Here is a 21,421-nt window from a genome sequence, read left to right on the forward strand (position 1 = left end):
AATTTTCTTATTGCTGAGATTTGCTGATGGAAGGTAAAACAAACTTAGAATCTTACATGTTTGTTTTGATTTGTCGAGATGTTGGAACAAAACATAAAATCATTCTGAAAAATAAACACACCCAACTCTATTGTTAAACAACAAGTCCTTTTGATTCGTTTTTTTCCCCTCCATTATCTTGGATATAGGTTTTCCCGCAGATTTCTGATCCATTTTAGTCTTGACCATTTGTGCCGTTTTTCAAAATGGTAGGACGAAAGCAGTAACTGTAGTGACCCAAATATTTAAATATTTTAAAATGGAAGGAGGAAAAAGAGAATTAAAAAAAATAATTAATGAGGGGGAATTCATCGACGAGAGAACAAGAGCGTCTTGTCGATGAGGGGGCATTTCGTTGACGAAAAAGTACCGAGAGTATGTTTTGGCAAATTCTGAATTTCATTGACGAGGTGACGTGACTCGTCAACGAAGACCAGTGTATAAATAGGTTAAACTTCATTTTTAGGCTGAAATCTGACGCCCAAACCCTCTCTCTCACCTCCCTTCGTCCCTCCACCCTTCTCCCTTAATTTCTAGGTCCATTTGCCGCCAGATCGACGATCCGAAGCCACCACGATACTTTTGGGGAAGTTCTCTGCATATTTGCTGGAGTGGAATCGTCGGTGGAATGAGCTTGGAATTCATCACAAATTCAAGGTAAGGTTTTTACTCAGTATTTGGCCTTCCCTGTAGTTGTAGAAAGTGGAGTATGTGTAGAAATATTGAAGTTTAGTTATGGGGAATATCATTTTCAGGGTGTTGAACGAGAAATCTTGCAGGTGCAGGACTGTTTATCTTGGGGACTTTTCAAAAATCAGGTAAGGGAATAAACTAAGGTAAATGCTTTATGAAAAATAAGTATAATGTTATAGTATTTGATTTCAGGAAAATATATGTATTTATATATTTAATTATGTAATATGTTGGAAAATACTGCTGAAAATGACGATATATTCGAAATGTACGTAATACCCATTTTGTGTGACATGAATAAATTTATGATGAATTACTGTTTTTTGGGAATGTGATAATGATATGGATATGATTTGTCAGCGTACGGACCGAGCTATGGATATGATTTGTCGGCGTACGGGCCGAACTATGGTAAAATATGAAATGCCAGCGTACGGGCCGATGATTTTCATGATATATATATATATATATATATATATATATATATATGTGCAAAATGATGTGATGATGTTGATTTAGCAATTAATAGTATGAAATATCCATGCATCATAATTTGATTATATGCTATATGTTATCATAACTTGGTTGGCTTGGTTTAGGCTAGCACTTGCACGGTACCGCTGCTATGTATTCATGATCATCATGATATTTTTGGGACATGTTATTTTTGGAGATAGTATTTCTATGAATCCTAGTAAGATTGAGGTGGTAGTGAATTGGGCTAGACCGAGGAATGTCCAAGAGATTAGGAGTTTCTAGGAGCTAGCTGGGTATTACCGTCGTTTCGTTGAGGGATTCTCGACATTATCAAGGCTTTTGACACGACTAACTGGGAAGAATGTCAGATTTGAGTGGGACGACAACTGTGAGCATAGTTTTTAAGAATTGAAACAGAGGCTAGTCACAACACTAGTATTGATCATCTCGTCGGGGGTGAGGGTTATGTCATTTATAGTGATGCGTCCTTAAAAGGACTTGGCTGTGTGTTGATGTAGCATGACAGGGTGGTGGCGTATGCTTCTAGATAGTTGAAAGAATATGAGAAGAACTACCCTACCCATGATCTTGAATTGGCTGTAGTAGTACACGCATTAAAAATTTGGAGGCATTACCTATATGGCGAGTGGTGTGAGATTTTTTCCGACCACAAGAGTTTAAAGTACTTTTTCACTTAGAAGGAACTGAATATGAGACAGAGAAGGTGATTGGATCTAATTAAGCATTTCGATTGTACCATCAGTTATCACATGGGGAAAGAAAACATGGTAGCTGATGCGTTAAGTAGGAAATCGAGGGAATCAGTGTTAAGGGCTATGGAGATCCACTATCCGATCATGATGGATCTGGAGAGACTCGACATCGAATTAGTTGAGAGTGGTTCTCAGGTTCACATTGCCAGTTTAAGCAGTGCAACCTACTCTGTAGGAAAGAATTAAAGTTGCTCAGAAAGAAGACCCAGAATTAGTTGAGGTGATGGATAGAGTGCAGAGTGGTTAGGGGGAGGAATTCAGTGTTGCAGACGATTGAGCTTTGCGGTTCCGTTCCAAATTATGCATTCTTGCCAATACTGAGATCAAAAAAACTATTTTAGAGGAGACTCATAGATCTTTGTACACAGTTCATCCTAGTAGTACGAAGATGTATAGGGATCTAGAAGATTCGTACTGGTGGAGTGGTATGAAGAAAGAAATTGTCGAGTATGTAGCCCAATGTTTGACGTGTCAGCAGGTGAAAGCTAAGCAATAGAGGCCGGCAGGGCAATTTCAGCCAGTATTTATCCTAGAGTGGAAGTGAGATCATATATCTATGTATTTTGTGTTAGGACTGCCTTCGGCATCGCATGACCATAATGCCATTTGGGTGATTGTTAACCGTTTAACTAAGACCGCCCATTTTTTACTTATCAAGATCAGCTACTCCCTCGACCATTTGGAAGAGATTTACATTCAGGAGATAGTTCGTTCTCACGGAGTTCCAGTATCTATTGTGTTAGATCGAGACCCGCGTTTCACGTCTTGTTTTTGGAAGAGTTTACAGGAAGCCTTGGGGTCTCAGTTATTGTTTAGCACGACATTCCATCCTTAGTCAGACGAGCAAACTGAGAGGATGATACAGATACTAGAAGATATGCTCCGAGCATGCGTATTAGATTTTGGGGTTAGTTGGACTCAATTCATGCCGCTGGTGGAATTTGCATATAATAACAATTATCATACCAACATTGACATGACATTGTTTGAGACTCTATATGGTAGAAGATGTCGTTCTCCTTTATTTTGGGATGAAGTGGGTGAGCGGCGAGTAATGGGACCAGAGCTTATTCAACAAGCGCGTGATAAGGTTTAACTCAATAGAGAGAGAATCATTGCAGCTCAGAGCCGACAGAAGAGTTATGCTGATAATCGCCATAAGAATTTAGAATTTGATGTTGGTGATCATGTATTTTTGAAAATAATTCCGTTGAAAGGGGTTATGAGGTTCTGGAGGTAGGGTAAACTTAGCCCTAGGTTTACTAGTCCATTTGAAATCCTAGAGAAAGTGGGACCGATGGCCTACAGACTAACTTTGCCACCTGCGTTATCCAGAATTCACGACGTATTCTACATATCTATGTTGAGAAAATACGTCCTAGACCCTTATCATATTATCAACTATGTTGAATTAGAACTCAGTGATTCACTAGTATATGAGGAGGTGCTAATACAGATTCTGGATAGGAAAGTACAAGTGTTACATAATAAGAAGATTCCTCTGGTAAAAGTTTTGTAGAGAAATCATGCGGTAGAAGAGACTTCTTGGGAGTCCGAGGAACAAATAAGATAGAAGTATCCGCATTTATTTCAAGAAGTTTAACCAGGATAAAATGTAAATAATTAGGTAATATTTCTTTTGCAGGTACATGTAATAGTTTAAATTAGTAAGTGGTATTTTAGTTTTGGGAGGATTTTATTTTGTTTATGTAATTTCTCAGGACTCGGAATGTAACCATGGTATTTCTCTGCCATAAGTGAGGGTAAGTTATAAAATAAGTAGACCATTTTTCTTTTAAGGGATGATGAATGGCAAATTTTGAGGACGAAATTTTTATAAGGAGGGGAGAATATAGTGACCCAAATATTTAAATATTTTAAAATGGAAGAATGAGGAAAAAGGGAATTAAAAGAAATAATTAACCAGGTCCTCGTCGACGAACACATGGAATTCGTTGACGAGAGAACAAGAAGGTCTCGTCAACGAGTAAGCATTTCATCGACGAGAAAGTACCAAGAGGATGTTTTAATAAATTCTGAATTTCGTAGACGAGGGGAGAGTTCATCGACGAATTGTCTTCATGACCTAGTCGACGAGGTGTCGTGGCTTGTCGACGAAGGCCAGTGTATAAATAGGTTAAACTTCACTTTTAAGTTGAAATATGACGCCTAAACCCTCTCTCTCACCTCCCTTCGTCCCTCCACACTTCTCTCTTAATTTCTTGGTCTGTTTGCCGCCGGATCGACGATCCGAAGCCACCACGACACTCTTAGGGAAGTTCTTTATATATCTGCTGAAGTGAATCGTTGGTGGAATAAGCTTGGAATTCATCCCAAATTCAGGGTAAGATTTTTACTCAGTATTTGGCCTTCCCTGTAGTTGTAAAAAGTGTAGTACGCGTAAAAATACTAAAATTTAGTTATGAGAAATATCATTTTTATGATGTTGAATGAGGAATCCTGCGGGTGCGGGACTGTTTATCTTAGGGGCTTTTAAATAATCAGGTAGGGGAATAAACTAAGTTAGATACTTTATGAAAAATAAGTATAATGTTATAGTATTTTTTTTAGGGAAATACATGTATTTATATATTTAATTATGTAATATGTTGGAAAATTCTACTAAAAATGGCGATATATTCGGAATGTACGTAATACCCATTTTGTGTGGTATAAGTAAAATTTATGATGAATGACTGTTTTCTAGGAATGTGATAATGATATGGATATGATTTGCCGGCGTACGGACCGAACTATGGATATGATTTGCCGGCGTACGGACCGAACTATGGATATGATTTGGTGACGTACGGGCCGAGTTATGGTAAAATATGAAATGCCGGCGTACGAGCCGATGATTTTCATGATATATATATATATATATGTGCAAAATGATGTGATGATGTTGATTTGACAATTAATAGTATGAAATATTCATGTATCACAATTTGATTATATATTATATGTTATTAGAACCTTGTTGGTTTGGTTTAGGCTAGCACTTGCACGATATCGCTGTTATGTGTTCATGATTATTATGATATTATGTTAACGCTACTGTACGGAGTAGCGTGAGGACGGATAGTCGATATGATTTTAAGAAGTGTGGACGCCCATGGTGTACAGACTAGGTCTGACAGACCCATCGTACTTAAAGATTGTACTTTTGACTTTGTAGTGGTCGGTCAAACATTGTTAGGTCTCGCATTCGGATCACACAACCCAGTCATATGGAGGTAATACATGACAACAAACAGCTAATCTACCAGGGTGATTTTTGTATTATTATTATTATTATGAGATAAATTATGCTTGCGAAAATCCAGTATGTTTTACTATGTTATGATTATACATGTTTTTCCCAAAAATGATACATACAATTTTATTGAATATGTTTATATATATATATATATATATATATATATATATATATATAAAATTTTATGTATAACACAAAATTACTCATGTTGTAACATACTAGTATTAGTTTATTTCCCTTACTAAGAGGTGTCTCATCCCAAATTTTATGAACTTTTCAGGAGCCTCTGATAGGAGAGCGGATAAAGTTTCGTTGAGATAGATACAGTTGACCTGCCTTTTATAAAGAGTAAGTGTTTTGATAGGATCGGATGTATTTTATGGGAACTGACCCTAGAATTTCCTTTGGGTTGTAGGTAATTATGTGGTGGATCTAAAAAACTCTGGTATTGTACCGTTGGTGTTTTGATATGTATATAATTTTGTGTTTACTACTGCTTACGCTTTCGTATTGTGTTTCTGACATATCCATGATACCCACGAGTTCAGGTGAGTTATAATCGGCTGAATTTGTTGATGTGATTTTGATTATGTAAAAATACATATATATATATATATATATATATATGAAAATTAAGTAGATCGTTATAGTAACAGTCTCGGAACATTATACAGAGAGAGAGAGAGATACATCCTTTACCCAATTAGGGAGATGCCTTGGGTAATCAATGCATCAGCTAGAACCTGATTAGCGGCCTCGGATGGGTGGACACTGTCCCAAAACACATACTGAGTGGCATTCCTGCAAGTTCCTACGGACTTGGGGTTGCACAACAATGTGGTTGTCTCCAGAGTCCCAGTTCCACAGCAGCCCCTCCCAGCTTCTGCGAAACCATAGTTTGAGGGAGACTTGACAAGGTCATAGAGAGGCTTGAAAATGTCAAAAACAGCAATCTTAAGGCCAGGAAGTTGCTTCTGAAGTTTTGATGCAGCCGAGTTGACCTTCTTGTTGAATCCTTGGGCATCGCCATTGATCCTTGAAATGCACCCTTTCTCGTGAAATCCAAACAGAGTGATGGCTAAAGGAAGGCAACCCAATGGCGGGAGTGAAGTCACCCCAATTTTCCTAGCTCCCAGCCCATACAAATCCTGTTTATATGAGCAATATATTCAGCTCTCTAATTAGACCAAATAGTCATTTTCTGTACATTCTTTATCAAACTAGGGGTATGAAAAAAAAAGAAGGAAGAATGGCAAGATATGTACCTTAACAAAGCTCGAGAAAGTGTTGACAAGGATTGATGAGTACTGATCCGGAGTGTAGACTTTGTAGAGGAAAGGATTAATATAGTAGTTCTGAAGGAAATCACTACTTCCAGCACTTACTATATACAGAGCATCCTTGATGATGGATGCTGCTTTGCTACTGCCTGTTACCTTTGCAAGCTTTCCTTGGTACTCCTTGAAATACTGCAATTGCTGCGACAATGGAATCGCATGCTGCCATGTATAGAATCTCAGCAACGAAAGTTAAAAAAAGAAAAAAAAAATTCAAAAGTTGAATTTGTGGTTACAGACCAAACTTCATTAAGAGAGCCTCTGTTCGTATGCCAAGAAAATGGAGACAAACCACCCCCAATTTGTTATCCTAATTGACACTACAAGTTTTCTTTCTTTTTTATTTTTTCTCTTTCACAAAAATGAGCATTACGTGCATATGTTCTTACATTTAGGACGGCTGTTTTGTCATCGTAACCAGCTGCAGCTGAAGCAAAGTTGGCTCCAATGAGGAGGTTCTTCCCTGATGCCTGTGGGCTAAGATATGCTGGTGGGTAAGTGGTAAAACCCAGAGTATCAGCTGCAATCACAAATTCAAAACAAAAGATCACTACTTCAAGATCTGTCACAAGAAAATGCAAAAAGACTATAGCTGCTTGTAGTTGAACAATAATTACCAGTGATATCAGTGGCCAGTTTTCCATTGCAAAACCTCCCAGTGGGCTTGTGATTTACAAAATCTCTGCCATAAGGAGGGTAGTTAGCCTTGTAGATAGTAGCAATATAGTCATTATTCCCTACGTCCACCGCTGAATCGCCGAACGTGATGATGGCCGGAACAAGCGTTGTGGACTCTTGCCCATCTCCACCTACTATGATCAAAGCCAGTGCTACAACCAAAAGCAATCCTCCTCTTAACCAAACACTACTCATCTTCTTCCCCTGTAACAATGGTGCTGGCGATTAATGAGAAGGCTTGAGCCGAGAATTAGACCTTATAAGGGAAAGCTGCACTTGACCCACTCGAAGCCTTGAGTAAAGGAGGAGGATGGAAGCTGAGAAGCCATTTAATGAGAGTCACTGAAGTAGTTAAGGCGGCATTTAAGGCATGCATTATGCATGGTATCAATGCAAATTTGAATGCGTCGTAGCTCGAAAAGTTTAGAATATTAAGGATATTTTTCTTCCTGCTCTTTCGCATTATGAAGACACGGAGCTGATTCATAATGAGTTTCTGCACTCTCAACTATTAGGTTAGGCATGGTGGTTGAGAGGATAATGAATGAGGTAGACACTGGGTGTTGAAAACTTGAAGCCATGGGAAAGCTGCATGTGATGGAGTTTAATTTGAGGCCCCTGCTGCCAAATTCACTGCCTAGTTCCTTCTAATCTGATAATGACCCTTACAGGGTTTACCAAATAAAATGTATCTATCAACATGAATTATTTTTTGACTAGATTTTTGATAAATTTAAAATTTTGAAATTACTGATCCATTTGGAGGAAGGATTTTGTTTGAGAAGAAGGTAGAAAAACAAAATCAGAAGAAAGTCAAATTTTTATTGAATTAAACGCGCACACATTAAAAAAAATTTCTAATGTAATTAAAAAGAAAGAAATTTAAATGTTAATGGTGTGCAAAATTAAGAATTTACTTGACTTCCAATGTTTTTTTTTTTTTTTTTAATATTTTTCTCAATAACCAAACACAAAAAATGGATTCCTTATTAATTTCAATGAAACCTCTTGGTCAAAATGTTAGGACTGGAGGAGTCCATGAATTGTGATATTCCGTGAAAGAAAGATTTATAAAGATTAGATGCTACTACACATATTAATAAGGTGCACATTTAAAAAAAAAAGTGAAGGTATATCAATAAATAAATGGAGGTGTCACCCTCCTTTTTTTAAAAAAAAAGGTACACATTTCTTTTCAGGAGTCTTCCCATAAGAATTCCACGGTTAAGCGTACTTGACTTGGAGTAATTTTGGAATGGGTGACCTTCGGGAAAGTTTTCTCGGAAAGTATGTGAGTGAGGACAAAACACATTAAAAAGGACACGTGTTGGTCTGTGAGGCTAGTCATTAGTCCAATAAGGCCTACCCCCTTGTTGCTGATCCAAGAGAAGGAGGAAAGACGCAGCGCTCCCTGCTGGACCTAGGTTGAGGCATTACAAAATGGTATCAGAGCAATTACCCAGCTGGAAGTGTGATGAGATTCACATCACTTGAGTTTGGAAATGTGGATTTGCAACAAGGACATTGCATTCTATAAGTGAGAGAGAATGTGATACCCCGTGGAAGAAAAACTTAAAAAGATTAGATGTTACTACTCATACCAATAAGGTGCATCTTTCTTTTCGGTAACCTTCTCATAAGAACTCCACGATTAAATGTGCTTGATTTGGAGTAATTTTGGGATTGGTGACCTTCTGGGAAGTTTTTTCGGAAAGTGTATGAGTAAAGACAAAATACACTGAAAATGACACGTGTTGGTCTGTAGGGCTAGTCATTAATCCAATAAGACCCGTTCCTTATTGTCTAGTTAAGTTTATCAAGTTTTAGGCTCAATCATGTATATTAACACCCATCATCTACTCAAATTTTATATTGTGACTCACAAGTGGAATTCTCAACACAAAAAATTGAGAAAATATGTGTGTAATAATAATAATAATAATAATAATAATAATAATAATAATAATAATAATAATAATAATATGTATGTTGTACATTACATTTTAATTAATTCTGCACTAAACAAGAGGGAGTTCCAATGATTTATTTGATGTCTTTAGGGATTTTCTCTAGTAAATGCCCTAAGATGGCCATTGGTTAGGGTATTGTTTCCCCTATTGTCTGATTAAGCCTATCGGGTTTTAGGCTCAATCATGTATATCAACACCCATCATCCACTCAAATTTTTTAATGTGAGACAAACTGACAAGTGGAATTCTTAACACAAAAAATTGAGAAAAATATGTGTGTTATAATAATAATAATATGTGTGTTGTACATTACATTTTAATTAATTCTGCACTAAACAAGAGGGAGTTCCAATGATTTATTTCATGTCCTTAGGGATTTTCTCTAGTAAATGTCCTAAGATGGCCATTGGATAGGGTATTGTTTTAGGAGATACATGTGAATTCAATTCATCAATTGGTTGATTTCTAATGTGTAAATAAAAAATAATGTCATATTACAAAAACCTCATAGTTTCCCCAGTCAAAATTTGAAGGAACTTTGTCTCTTTATTTTGTATCCTACCTTATTTTATACAATATATTCATTTATTCAATTCTATAACAGAAAAGAATTGAAATTCGTGAAGTCAATTCAATTTTTCATAATAATAATAATAATAAAATTCAGGGTTTAAGTTTAGGGTGTGTTGGTATTAATGGGGAAGGATCATATTGAAGGGTGCCTACCAAAATGGGGTGACCACCCATATGCCATATTCCCTTCTGAATATTAACTGGTGGGGTTGAGGGACCCAAGGTGGCTGGGTTACCATCCTCATCAACCCCTGCGCTTGCAACTCAGCCAACATGTTTCCCTTAAATAAAAAGATTAAAAAGAGTTGACAGATTGACAGAACCTAAATGAGGAATCAGAAAAAAAAAAAAAAGGAACTTAGAAAATGGTGCCATTTCGTTGAATAGGAACCCTAAATGATGTTGGGTTGGGTTCCCTCCTAAGTGAGGATGGTCCAAACTTGCCCAATATGAGCTCATGTGTGGAGACCCATTTGAAACCCTAAATGAGGAATCATAAAAAAGAAAAAAAAAAAAAGAACTTAGAAAATGGTGCCATTTCGTTGAATAGGAACCCTAAATGATGTTGGGTTGGGTTTCCCACCTAAGTGAGGATGGTCCAAACTTGCCCAATATGAGCTTATGTGTGAAGACCCCTTTGGAACCCTAAATGAGGAATCAGAAAAAAAAAAAAGAACTTAGAAAATGGTGCCATTTCATTGAATAGGAACCCTAAATGATGTTGGGTTGGGTTTCCCTCCTAAGTGAGGATGGTCCAAACTTACCCAATATGAGCTCATGTGTGGAGACCCATTTGGAAGAATAGGATTAAACCCTATCCTTTGCTGTTGCAAAGTATGGTGAACAATCAGAAAATGAGCAAGAAAAAGAAAAGAGAACCGCGGCCGCCACAGAGAGAGAGAGTTGTCCAGTCTTGATCAATTGCTCTGATCAACAAGCATTCGTGGTTCGACTGAATTGAAAATTTACAAAAATGTTCATGACACGTGAAGCTTCATTGTGAACGGAGCATTCGGTTTTGGTTTTCAGACCGTGAATGGTAGCCTTGGTTTTTCTGCCATCACATAGAGAGAAAGCTGTCCAGTCTTGATTAATAGCTCTGATCAACAAGTATTTGTTCTCCGATTGAGCTGAAATTTTATAAAGATGTTCATGACACGTGAATCTTCATTGTAAATGGTGGAGATTGGATTCTGAGCATTTGTTGTTGTTTTTTCAGCTCGTAAACAATAGCATCTGTTTTGGTAAAATCTTTCTTTAATTTTTGTAGAAGTTGATTTATGCCGAGAAATTCTATTTCTTGAAGATAATCGCTGATTGTATGCCTCTATTTGAGACTAGAGAAGACTCATGTATTCCCATGAGAGGATTAAAGCAGCTCAGGGTGATGATGTGGAGTTGGCAGAGGTAATGGTTAGAGTACGGGATGGTCAGGAGGAGGAATTCAGCATATTAAATGATGAAGCCCTGCGATTCCATACTAGGCTATGTGTTCCTACAGATACTAAGATCAGGAGAACCATATTGGAGGAGGTTCATAGCCGAGTTTGTACAGTAGTGCTTGACGTGCCAGCCGTTGTTCATTCCAGAATGGAAATGGGAGCATGTTTCTATGGATTTTGTTACGGGGTTACCATCAGTGTGACAGGGGTTGAATGCGATTTGGGTGGTTGTTGATCGTTTGACGAAGATCGCCTATTTCATCCCTATTAAAGTTGGCTACTCCATGGACAGACTGATAAAAATATACGTTCAGGAGATAGTTCGCGTCCATGGTGTGTTGGTATCCATAGTCTCCGACCTAGATCCTCGGTTTACTTCACGATTCTGGAAAAGTTTTCAGGAGGCTATGGGTACCAGTTAGATTTTAGCACTGCTTTCCACCCTCAAACATATGGTCAGACTAAGAGGACGATTCAGATCTTAGAAGATATGCTTCGTGCTTGCGTGCTGGATTTTGGGGGCAGCTGGATTCAATTTCTACCGCTAGTTGAATTTGCGTATAATAACAGCTACCAGGCTAGCATCGGCATGACACCCTACGAGGCATTGTATGGCAGGAGATGTTGTTCTCCTCTTTTTTAGGATAAAGTAGGTGAAAGGCGAGTTTTGGATCCAGAGAGGTCTAATTGATTAGAGAAAGAATCAGTACAGCATAGAATCGGCAAAAAAGTTACGCAAATACTCGCCGCCGAGAGTTAGAATTTGATGTGGGAGATCGAGTATTTTTGAAGATAGCTCCTCTAAAAGGAGTTATGAGGTTTGGAAAGAATGGCAAGTTGAGTCCTATGTATATTGGCCCTTTTGAGATACTGGAGAGAATAGGGCTAGTTGCCTATAGGCCAGCTTTGCCGCCAGCTTTGACTCGAATTCATGACGTGTTTCATGTTACTATGTTAAGGAAATACGTCCCAGACCCATCCCACATAATCAGCTATGCAGAGATAGAGCTTAAGAATTCACTAACTTATGAAGAAATACCAGTATAGATTTTAGACAGAAAGACACAAGTACTGTGCACCAAAGAAATTCAATTAGTAAAAGTTGTGTGGAAGAATCATGCTATAGAGGAAGTTTCTTGGGAGCCTGAGGAGCAGATCAGACAGAAATACCCGAGTTGTTCCAGGAGGTATAAAGGTAATCAGGTAAAGTGTAACAACCTGCTTAATAAACTAGGTTATATATATATATATATATATACACTATGATAATCTACATGCTCTGATACCATATTAAGGGTAAACCCAATCATTAGCCTAAGCAGAAAGAAGTAGAAATCAAATAAACATGTCCATACATAATTATATATAATACCAATACTGGAGTACTAACATGTTTTCCCAAAATATACACATATATCTGTTTCCCAAAATACCCTAAACTATACTGGAATATACAAAAATCCTCCACAATACTCACTTCACTGACAAGGCACTACTGAAGCCCCTCTATCTGCGAGCCTGGTCTGCTCACCTACCTGGATCACCTGAAAAATGATTCAACACTGGGATGAGCCAACGCTTAGTAAGACGAAATATGCTATTACTAGTATGTGGCAAATGAGCTACAGTATTATGAAAATTTGTTTTCATATAACCATGTATAACTGAATATGTAAATACAGTACAAGTAATAAAATTCACTCCCTTTCCATGTTGCTTAATATAACAGTATTATAGGTTACTATTCAAAATACTTCTATTATACATAAGTATGTTCTCAGTTTCTGTAAATCTATACATATGTAATAGTAACTGAAAAATTTCCCTATGGATAACTGTGTGTCATGATTTAACCTCTCATGACAGGGTTGTACGGCCCGTAGGCGGAATTTACCTTGCCTGGCCAACTAGGAATAAATCACTATACTCCATCGGTCTGATCTGCCCACCTCAACCCATATCTGATGGAGAGTTTGTCCACGTCTACGGCCTAGGTGATCGACCTACTACCACGTATTATCTAAATAGGTGGTTGCATTCATAACATAACATTATATCTATAGCAACGGTACCGTGCTCTGTAGTTGCATAATCCAATAGGGTCTGATACTATATAATATGTTTCTATATATAACTATTTGAATTATCATGATTCTGAAATGATCGTAATAACCATGATACTGCATAAACTGCACTGTAATTCATACGTCATAATACTGAGAACTATATATTCATAACATTGAAACTGCATAATTATAATACTGAAATTCGCATAATCATGGTACTAAAATTTGTATAATCATGGTACTGAAATTCATAAAATCATGGTACTGAAACTCATAAAATCATGGTACTGAAATTCATAAAATCATGGTACTGAAATTCATAAAATATATCTCCATACTATATTCATATTCTCAAGCCACACCATACTTTAATACATAATTTTCATAATTTAATAAATTGTATACTATTTTAAAAAATACCTAGCATAACATATTTCTCTTACCTAACTATTGAAAAGCCCCTATGGTATACTGGTCTAACACCTACAGGGCCTCCTACACAACACCCTGAAAACAACATTTGTCAGAACAGAATATCTTTATTTCTTTACCTACATCATTTCCTATAACTGTCAGAAGGCCAAAAATGGGCTAAAAGACCTTATCTTGAATTTGGGATGAATTCCAACTCGATCCCACTGACGATTTGTCCTAGCAAACTTAAAGAAAATTCTGCCAAGAATGTCGTGGTGGCTTCAGATCTTCGATCTGGCGAGGAATAGGCATGGAAACGAAGAGAGAAGTGAGAGAGGGGCGTAGAGAGAGAGAGAGAGAGAGAGAGAGAGAGAGAGAGAGAGAGCGACGTTGAAAATGGATAAAAATCCGATTTTTAGCTATTTATAAAGCTAGATTCATCGACGAGACACGTAACTTCGTCGACGAATCCTTCAGTAAATTCGTCGACGAATCCCTGTATTCATCGATGAATCCCTGTATTTGTCGACGAAATTTAGAGTAGCCTAAATCCGTCTCTCGGTATTTTCTCGTCGATGAGACGTAGCTTTGTCGACGAATTTCCTTATGTGCTCGTCGACGAAACCCTGTATTCGTCGAAGAATTTCCTTATGCGCTCGTTAACGAATTCTACTGCCTCCTTATGTTCCTGTTTCTATTTTTCTCCCTCTTTATTATTAAAATAATATTATTCTTCGAGTCACTACATAAAGTATAATAGTTAGATAAGTTTCTTTTGCAGGTACATATATGGATTTAGTTAGTAGATAGTTTTTAGTTTTATATATGCAATCTCCTAAAACATATAATGTAACCACGATATTCCTACACTATAAGTGAAGGTAAGTAATAAAATAAGTAGACCATTTGCTTTTATTGGATGACAGAAGATATTACAGATAGTAAATTTCAAGGACGAAATTTTATAAGGAGGGGAGAATGTAATAACCCAAAGAATTTTTTTTAACATCTCGTCGACAAACACAGGGGATTCGTCGATGAGGATATAAGAGGAGCTCATCGACGAGGACAAGTTTCGTCGACGAGAAGATACCGAGAAGGGTTTTTGGATAGTCTAAAATTCGTCAACAAGGAAGTAATTTCGTCAACGAAATTATTAAAGGACTCGTCGACGAGGTGACGTGTCTTGTCGACGAATCCTGCTCTATAAATAGTGAAAACCCGGATTTTTACGCCAAACTTGCACTGAAACCCTCTCCCCTCTCTCTTTACATCCCTCTTTCTTTCTCTCTTCGATTTCGGGTCCGTTTATGTCGAATCGATGATCTGAAGCCACCACGACGCTCCTAGCGAAGTTCTTTGCAAGTCTGCTAAAACTGATCGTTGGTGGAGTTGGTTTGGATTTCGTCCCACTCTCAGGGTAAGACATTTTATTCAGTATTTGTCTTTTCCTCAGTTATAAGAAATACAATACACGAAGAAATACTGATGTTTTGTTCTGGGAGATTTGATTTTTAGGGTGTTAAGTGGAGAACCTTGCGAGTATAGGGTTAGAGTACAGTAGGGACTTTTCAGAGATAAGGTAAGGAAAATATGCTATGCTTGGAATTTTTATAATGTTATCAGAGATTTTACACATATGTATATACCAGCTATTACCCCGTTTTACAGAATATGAGTTTTAAATGCTTGTGTGGCATGAGTAGATATTTATATGATGAAGAACTAATATAGTTTTTATAGTATATCATACTATACTGAATACACAAATATAGATAGTATATTACAGTTTTTCTAGTATATGAAGTTATACGGAGCATACAGATATAGCCATATATTCACAGAGATTATACAGAAAGTTATTCGTACATATACATCTTTTATTCAAATAGTTTCACAAAACAGATATATATATATATATATATATATATGTATACAGATGTTTACTCAGATCAGTATGTTATAGTTTTATACAGATCGGTATATCACAGATATTTATCCTGAATAGTATATTACAGTTTTACTCAGATCAATATATATTACAGCTTTATATAGAACAGTATATACAGTATTTATAGTTTACCACGTTTCCTATTACCATAACATACAGAGTATATAGACAGAGTATACAGCCAGATATACAGAGATAGCATCAAGAAGCTATAGATACAGTATATAGAGATTACAGTATTTACAGTATAGAAAGATAGCGTTATGGTAATTTTGAAAACATGATGAAAATAGTAAAAGAGTATATATGTATATATATAGTATCAGATTCCTAAGGAAAATAACAGAGAAATACAGATAAAGAATACAGAGCACGGTACCGTTGCTAGATACAGATAAAGTGCAACCACATATCTCAGATAGTGTGTGGGTACCTTCGACCGTACTCGGAGAGTATACAGCTCCCCAGTTCGTTGGGTGGAGGGGGCTGGTTTGACGAGGTAGCAGCTAGTCCCGCGCCTCAGAGAGTATGCAGTTTGGCTGGGCTGAGGTAGTGTAGAGTATATTGACTTATATGGAGGTCCGACCAGATTAAGTCCGGCCTACTGGCCGCACAACCCTGTCATGAGCGGTCAAATCATGACATACAGAGTTCTAGGGATAAAGCACAATTATGTATATATATACAGTTTTACAGTATATGTTGAGTATAGTATGATATTAGCAGTATAAAAAGTAGAAAATACAAATGATACAGTTATATTTTAAACTACGAAAAGAAAGATATGCTTTACAAATTTACTATTATATTATAGTTCAGTTTCTATTTAAACATTATTCCTAACTTAGTTGCCATATACTAGTAAGAGCATATTTCCACTTACTGAGCGTCGACTCACCCCATGACTTTAACATTTTTCAAGTGAGCCAGCTGGACGAGTAGATCAGACTTGCGGATAGAGAGTACATTGATTACCCTGGTTTAGAGGGTAAGTTTGTGTAGGGTTTTGTATTCTGGGGCAGATATTTTGGAGAGAGATGTATTATATAGTATGGTTTGGAAATATAGATTTCTGGTATTATATTGTGTGTATGGATGTATGGATTACGTTTTCGTTGCATAGATATGATTTTATATTCAGATTTATCCCGGTGCCTTCAAGGCTCAAGTTTCATAGCAAGGGGTATGAGAGTAGTTCATATAAATAAAATAAAAAAAATGATGTAAATTTTGAGGTCGTTACAAAGTTTGATGATGAGGTTTAGGATTTTTGTTTACTTGGTCCATTGTCGGACTCTTGGGAGACATTTAGAATGTCATTATTTAACTCGGCTCCAAATGATGTAATCAATATGCATATGGCTAAAATTAGTGTATTGGATGAAGAGATGAGAAGAAAATCACAAGGAACCTCTTCACAGTCAAAAGTTTTGGTTACAGAAAGAAGGGGGAGGAGTAAGTGCAGAGGTCCAAAGAATAGAGATAAAAATGGAAACAAGTCCAACATTTTTTTCTAATGTTGAGTGTCATCATTAGGGCTTGAAAGGGCACATAAGAAAATATTGCAAACAGTTGAAGAAAGATAACAAAGAGAAAGGGAAGGATACGAAGAATGACGATGACAAGAATGATGATCGAGTTGCCATCACTACTTTAGGAGACTTCTTCACTATTTATGATGATGATGTCATTAATTTTGCATGCCATAAGACCAGTTGGGTGATTGATAGTGGTGCCTCAACTCATGTTACATCTTGACATGATTTATTCATGTCCTATATAGCCGATGACTTAGGACAGTGAAGATGGGCAATGGTGGCTTGGCCAAAATAGTTGGTATTGGATATGTGTGCTTGGAGATGAGTAATGACATGAAGTTAGTTCTTAGAGATGTGAAGCATATTCTTGACATCCATTTGAACTTGATTTCTGTAGGTAAACTTGATGATGATGCGTATTGCAACACCTTTTGCAATGGTCAGTGGAAGTTCACTAGAGGTGCTATGGTTGTTGCTCGAGCACATAAGTTTTCTACCTTGTACATCTTGCAGGAAAAACTCTCCAATAACATTATTAATGCAATGGTTGATGAGGTTTCAGTAGAGTTGTGGCATGAGATATTTGCCCACATGAGTGAGAAAGGCTTGGCAATTTTGGCCAAGAAGAGTCTTCTATCTGGGATGAAGAGTGCACCTTTGAAAAATTGCACACATTGTTTGGCAGGGAAGCAAAACATAGTCTCCTTCAAGAGTTCCCCTTCCACAAGAAAGTCAGGTATACTTGATCTTGTATATTCATATGTTTGTGGCCCTATGAAGACTAGAACACTTGGTGGTTGCCTTTACTTTGTGACCTTCATAGATGATCATTCAAGGAAGTTATGGGTATATACCTTGAAAATAAAAGATCAGATATTGGATGTGTTTAAGTAGCTTTAGGTTTCAATTGAGAGACAAACTCAGAAGAAGTTGATGTGCATCATAACGAATAATGGGGGAGAGTATTTGGGTCCTTTTGATGAATATTGCAAGCAATAGGGTATTTGGCATCAAAGGATACTTCTGAAGACTCCCCAGTTGAATGGTTTAACTAAAAGAATGAACAAAACACTGGTTGAAAGAGTAAGGTGCTTGCTTTCATAATCATAATTGCCAAACTCCTTTTAGGGGGAGGCTTTGAGTACATTAGTACATGTTCTTAATCTCACACCATGTGTTCCTCTTCACTTTGATGTACTAGACAGGGTTTGGATTGACAAAGATGTTTCTTATGATCATTTGCGTGTCTTTGGATGTAAGGCATTTATGCATATTCCCAAAGATAAGAGGTCTAAGCTGGATGTGAAGACTCAACAGTGTATCTTCCTAGGCTATAGCCTCGATGAGTTTGGCTACAGGTAGTATGATCTAGTTGATAAGAAACTTGTGAGAAGCTGAGATCTTGTGTTTATGGAAGATCAAATCATACATGATATTGTGATGGTTTGATTGACTTGGATCCTGCTCCTTTGATAAAGTTGCTAGCACAGGTTGAACATTATGTTCACAGTGACTAGCAGGGTCCAAGTGATACCAAAGTTCCCTTACAGGATGAGACTTATGATCAGTTGACAGTACCAGAGATACCACCAGATGTTCCACTCAGGAGGTCTACCAAAGACCGACATCTTTCCACTCGATATTTTGTTACTTACTAATGGGGGAGACCCTGAGTTGAGAAGTAAGGTGTACTCCCAAGTAGGGGGTGTGAATTGGGATTTTAAAATTTCTTTACTATTTTTGTTTTACAATTTCCTTTTTGTTAAATATTAAGACCAGCAAATTTATTTTCAGCAATCAATCAACCTTCAACAATCACTTAAATAAAATAATATTGATTAACAACCAAGTAAAGTCGATATTTATCCAAAGTTCAATTCCTTGATGATGCTCAAGATCAGCTTGTAAAGTTAGAGTAAGATTGATTAAAAAATTTCATACCCTTTTATATTCAAAAACAGATTTTATTCCTTGAGATATAATTTCAGAGATTTGATTTTATAAAACTTACCACTTTAGCAAAATACCTTTCAACTGTGATATTCAAAATCATATTTCAATTTTACTTTTGAATTTGTCAAACCAACCAACAACCAATGATATAGTATGTTGATTTCAAATATGGATCAAAATAAAAAATTTCAGTTACTTCCAAAATTCAGCAATTATTCAATGGTCATACACGCGGGTTAAAGAAGAGGAATAGGTTGCAAAAGTAATACTGCAGCAAAGCAAGTTGCTGAAAGAGTGGTCGGAAAAAATAGAGAGTGAATGATTGTACTAAATTACACCAGGTAATTTCCTAGGGAAGTGGGGGGTCACAATGGAGTGCTTAAGTCCCATTTTGTTAGACATAATTTTCTTTAGACATGTAATAAGCACAATACATTACTACAACTATACCTGACAATAGAAATAGGCATGCTTTATATGGCAAGGAAAGGGTCGGAAAGTTGTTGGAGACGCCAGAAAGTTGCCGACGAAGTAACCAGAAATTTCTAGAAAGTCGCCGAAAAAGCTGATGGAGACACCAGAAAGTTGTTGGAGAAGTCACTGAAAGTTGTCTGAAAAGGCGCTAGAGATGGCAAAAAAGTTACCGAAAATGCTGGAAATTCACTAGGAAGTTGCCAGAAATTCACCGGAAAGCTATCGAAAAAGTCATTAGAGTCGCCGAAAAAGTTGTTAGAGCTGCCAAAAAGTTGCCCAAAAAGGCATTAGAATCGCTAGAGCCACCAAAAATTCACTGGGAAAGCTGCCGAAAATGTCATCGAAGTCTCCGGGAAAGTCGCCGAAGGGTACCGAGAAAATGGCAAACTGAGTTTTCTGATGTACAAGATCCACTAAAGGTGGCAAGTACAGAGCATACGACTCAACTTACTACCAATGAAGTTTTCTGATGCACAAGCTCCACATATGTGGCGAGTGCAGAGCATACGACTCAATGGAGAACCCGGACCTTAAACAAGGAACCCAATCTTGCTATGATACCAAGAAGAAAGTAAAAGAGAGAGAACTTTATAAGAGGAAGTGAATCTCACTTGGTGTATATTGCTTACAACTTGGAGATGTATATATATAACTATACAAGAGAGTGAGGTTATCCTAACATTCCAATGTGGGACTAAAGCTATACACTATGAAATAAATGGAGAAGCCAGGATATTAGCAAAGCACAGATTGGTTAGGTTTTTTGAATTTGTGAGGCTAAAGCCCAAATGGTATATGTTAATTAAGCAACTAGGGTGAGACAAAGTGGGAAATGCTTATAAGCTACTAAATATTGAGTAGGGGATGGATTAGCCTATGGAACAGTATGCCTCCCTTAGAACCAGAAAAAAGAATGTTGTAGTTTAGAATGTGCATCGTACATATGCAGCAATAGTCTGTTTGGTAGGAGAGAAGCGAAAAGAAAAAAAGTTTACATTGTCTAGTTTAATGAGAGAAAGTGGAGAGAAACACCGGAGAAATACAAAAGTTTATTACCATTTGCAAAAATAGCCACATAGGATTACATTTTTGAAGTTGTTTTAGTATTTTTGTACAATTTCTCTTGAATTCAGGGGAGGAAAAAATGCCCAGCTTTTTTCTCTCTATTTCTTTTCTCTTATCCCTTTCTTATGCTAACTATATAACAAAAGAGGTGAGAAACTATATTGTTTTCTCTTCATCTTTTCTTTAGGTATCTTTTGGAGCTCAAAAAATATTAAAAAAAGAAAAAAAAAATATTAAAAAATCTTGAGAAAGAAAATAAAAAATATATCAAATCTAAGAACAAAAAATTAATTTTACCCATCATTGATATTTAGTTTTTCTTAATTTTTAGTTACAATAAAACAAAATTTTATATTTTATAATTTTTATATAGAATAAAAATACATGGAAAAATAATTTTTCTCCTCATTTTCATTTTCTTTCCTTTCTCTAAATAAAATCCTTAGTCCAAACAGACCCTTAGGGTTTATTTTTCATCAATAACTTTGCTTAAGAAAAGGAAAGGAAAGTAAGAAAAAAACTCATTTTCTCTTGTATTTTCCTTTTCTATCAAATACAAAAAATGAAAGCTTATTTTAATATGATTAAAATTTAGGAAGAACTAAATATTAATAATGTGTAAAATCGAAACTTTGTTCAGTATATGATTTATTTTCTTTTTTACTTTCGTTAATAGTCAAATATGAAAATGTGAATTCTTTAATATTTTTATTTTCATA

The 21,421-nt window shown here is 36.5% G+C and overlaps 1 protein-coding gene and 1 long non-coding RNA gene across 2 annotated transcripts; both read right to left on the reverse strand.

Annotated features, from left to right (window-relative positions):
- Positions 1-5,865: 5,865 nt before the first annotated feature.
- LOC131164753 (GDSL esterase/lipase APG) lies at positions 5,866-7,568 on the reverse strand. The gene is made up of 4 exons (XM_058122183.1): positions 7,196-7,568; positions 6,968-7,098; positions 6,507-6,740; positions 5,866-6,389 (listed from the first exon to the last, which is right to left on the reverse strand). The coding sequence occupies exons 1-4, from the start codon at positions 7,449-7,451 to the stop codon at positions 5,937-5,939; spliced, it is 1,074 nt and encodes a 357-aa protein (XP_057978166.1). The 5' UTR covers positions 7,452-7,568; the 3' UTR covers positions 5,866-5,936.
- A 5,119-nt stretch (positions 7,569-12,687) lies between these two features.
- LOC131164754 (uncharacterized) lies at positions 12,688-20,230 on the reverse strand. Its single transcript, XR_009139336.1, has 3 exons — positions 19,614-20,230; positions 16,106-16,290; positions 12,688-12,785 (listed from the first exon to the last, which is right to left on the reverse strand). It is a non-coding gene; the product is annotated as an uncharacterized LOC131164754 (long non-coding RNA).
- Between the last annotated feature and the right edge of the window lie 1,191 nt (positions 20,231-21,421).

The sequence above is a fragment of the Malania oleifera genome, chromosome 9 (assembly GCF_029873635.1).
Source record: "Malania oleifera isolate guangnan ecotype guangnan chromosome 9, ASM2987363v1, whole genome shotgun sequence".
NCBI lineage: Eukaryota > Viridiplantae > Streptophyta > Magnoliopsida > Santalales > Ximeniaceae > Malania > Malania oleifera.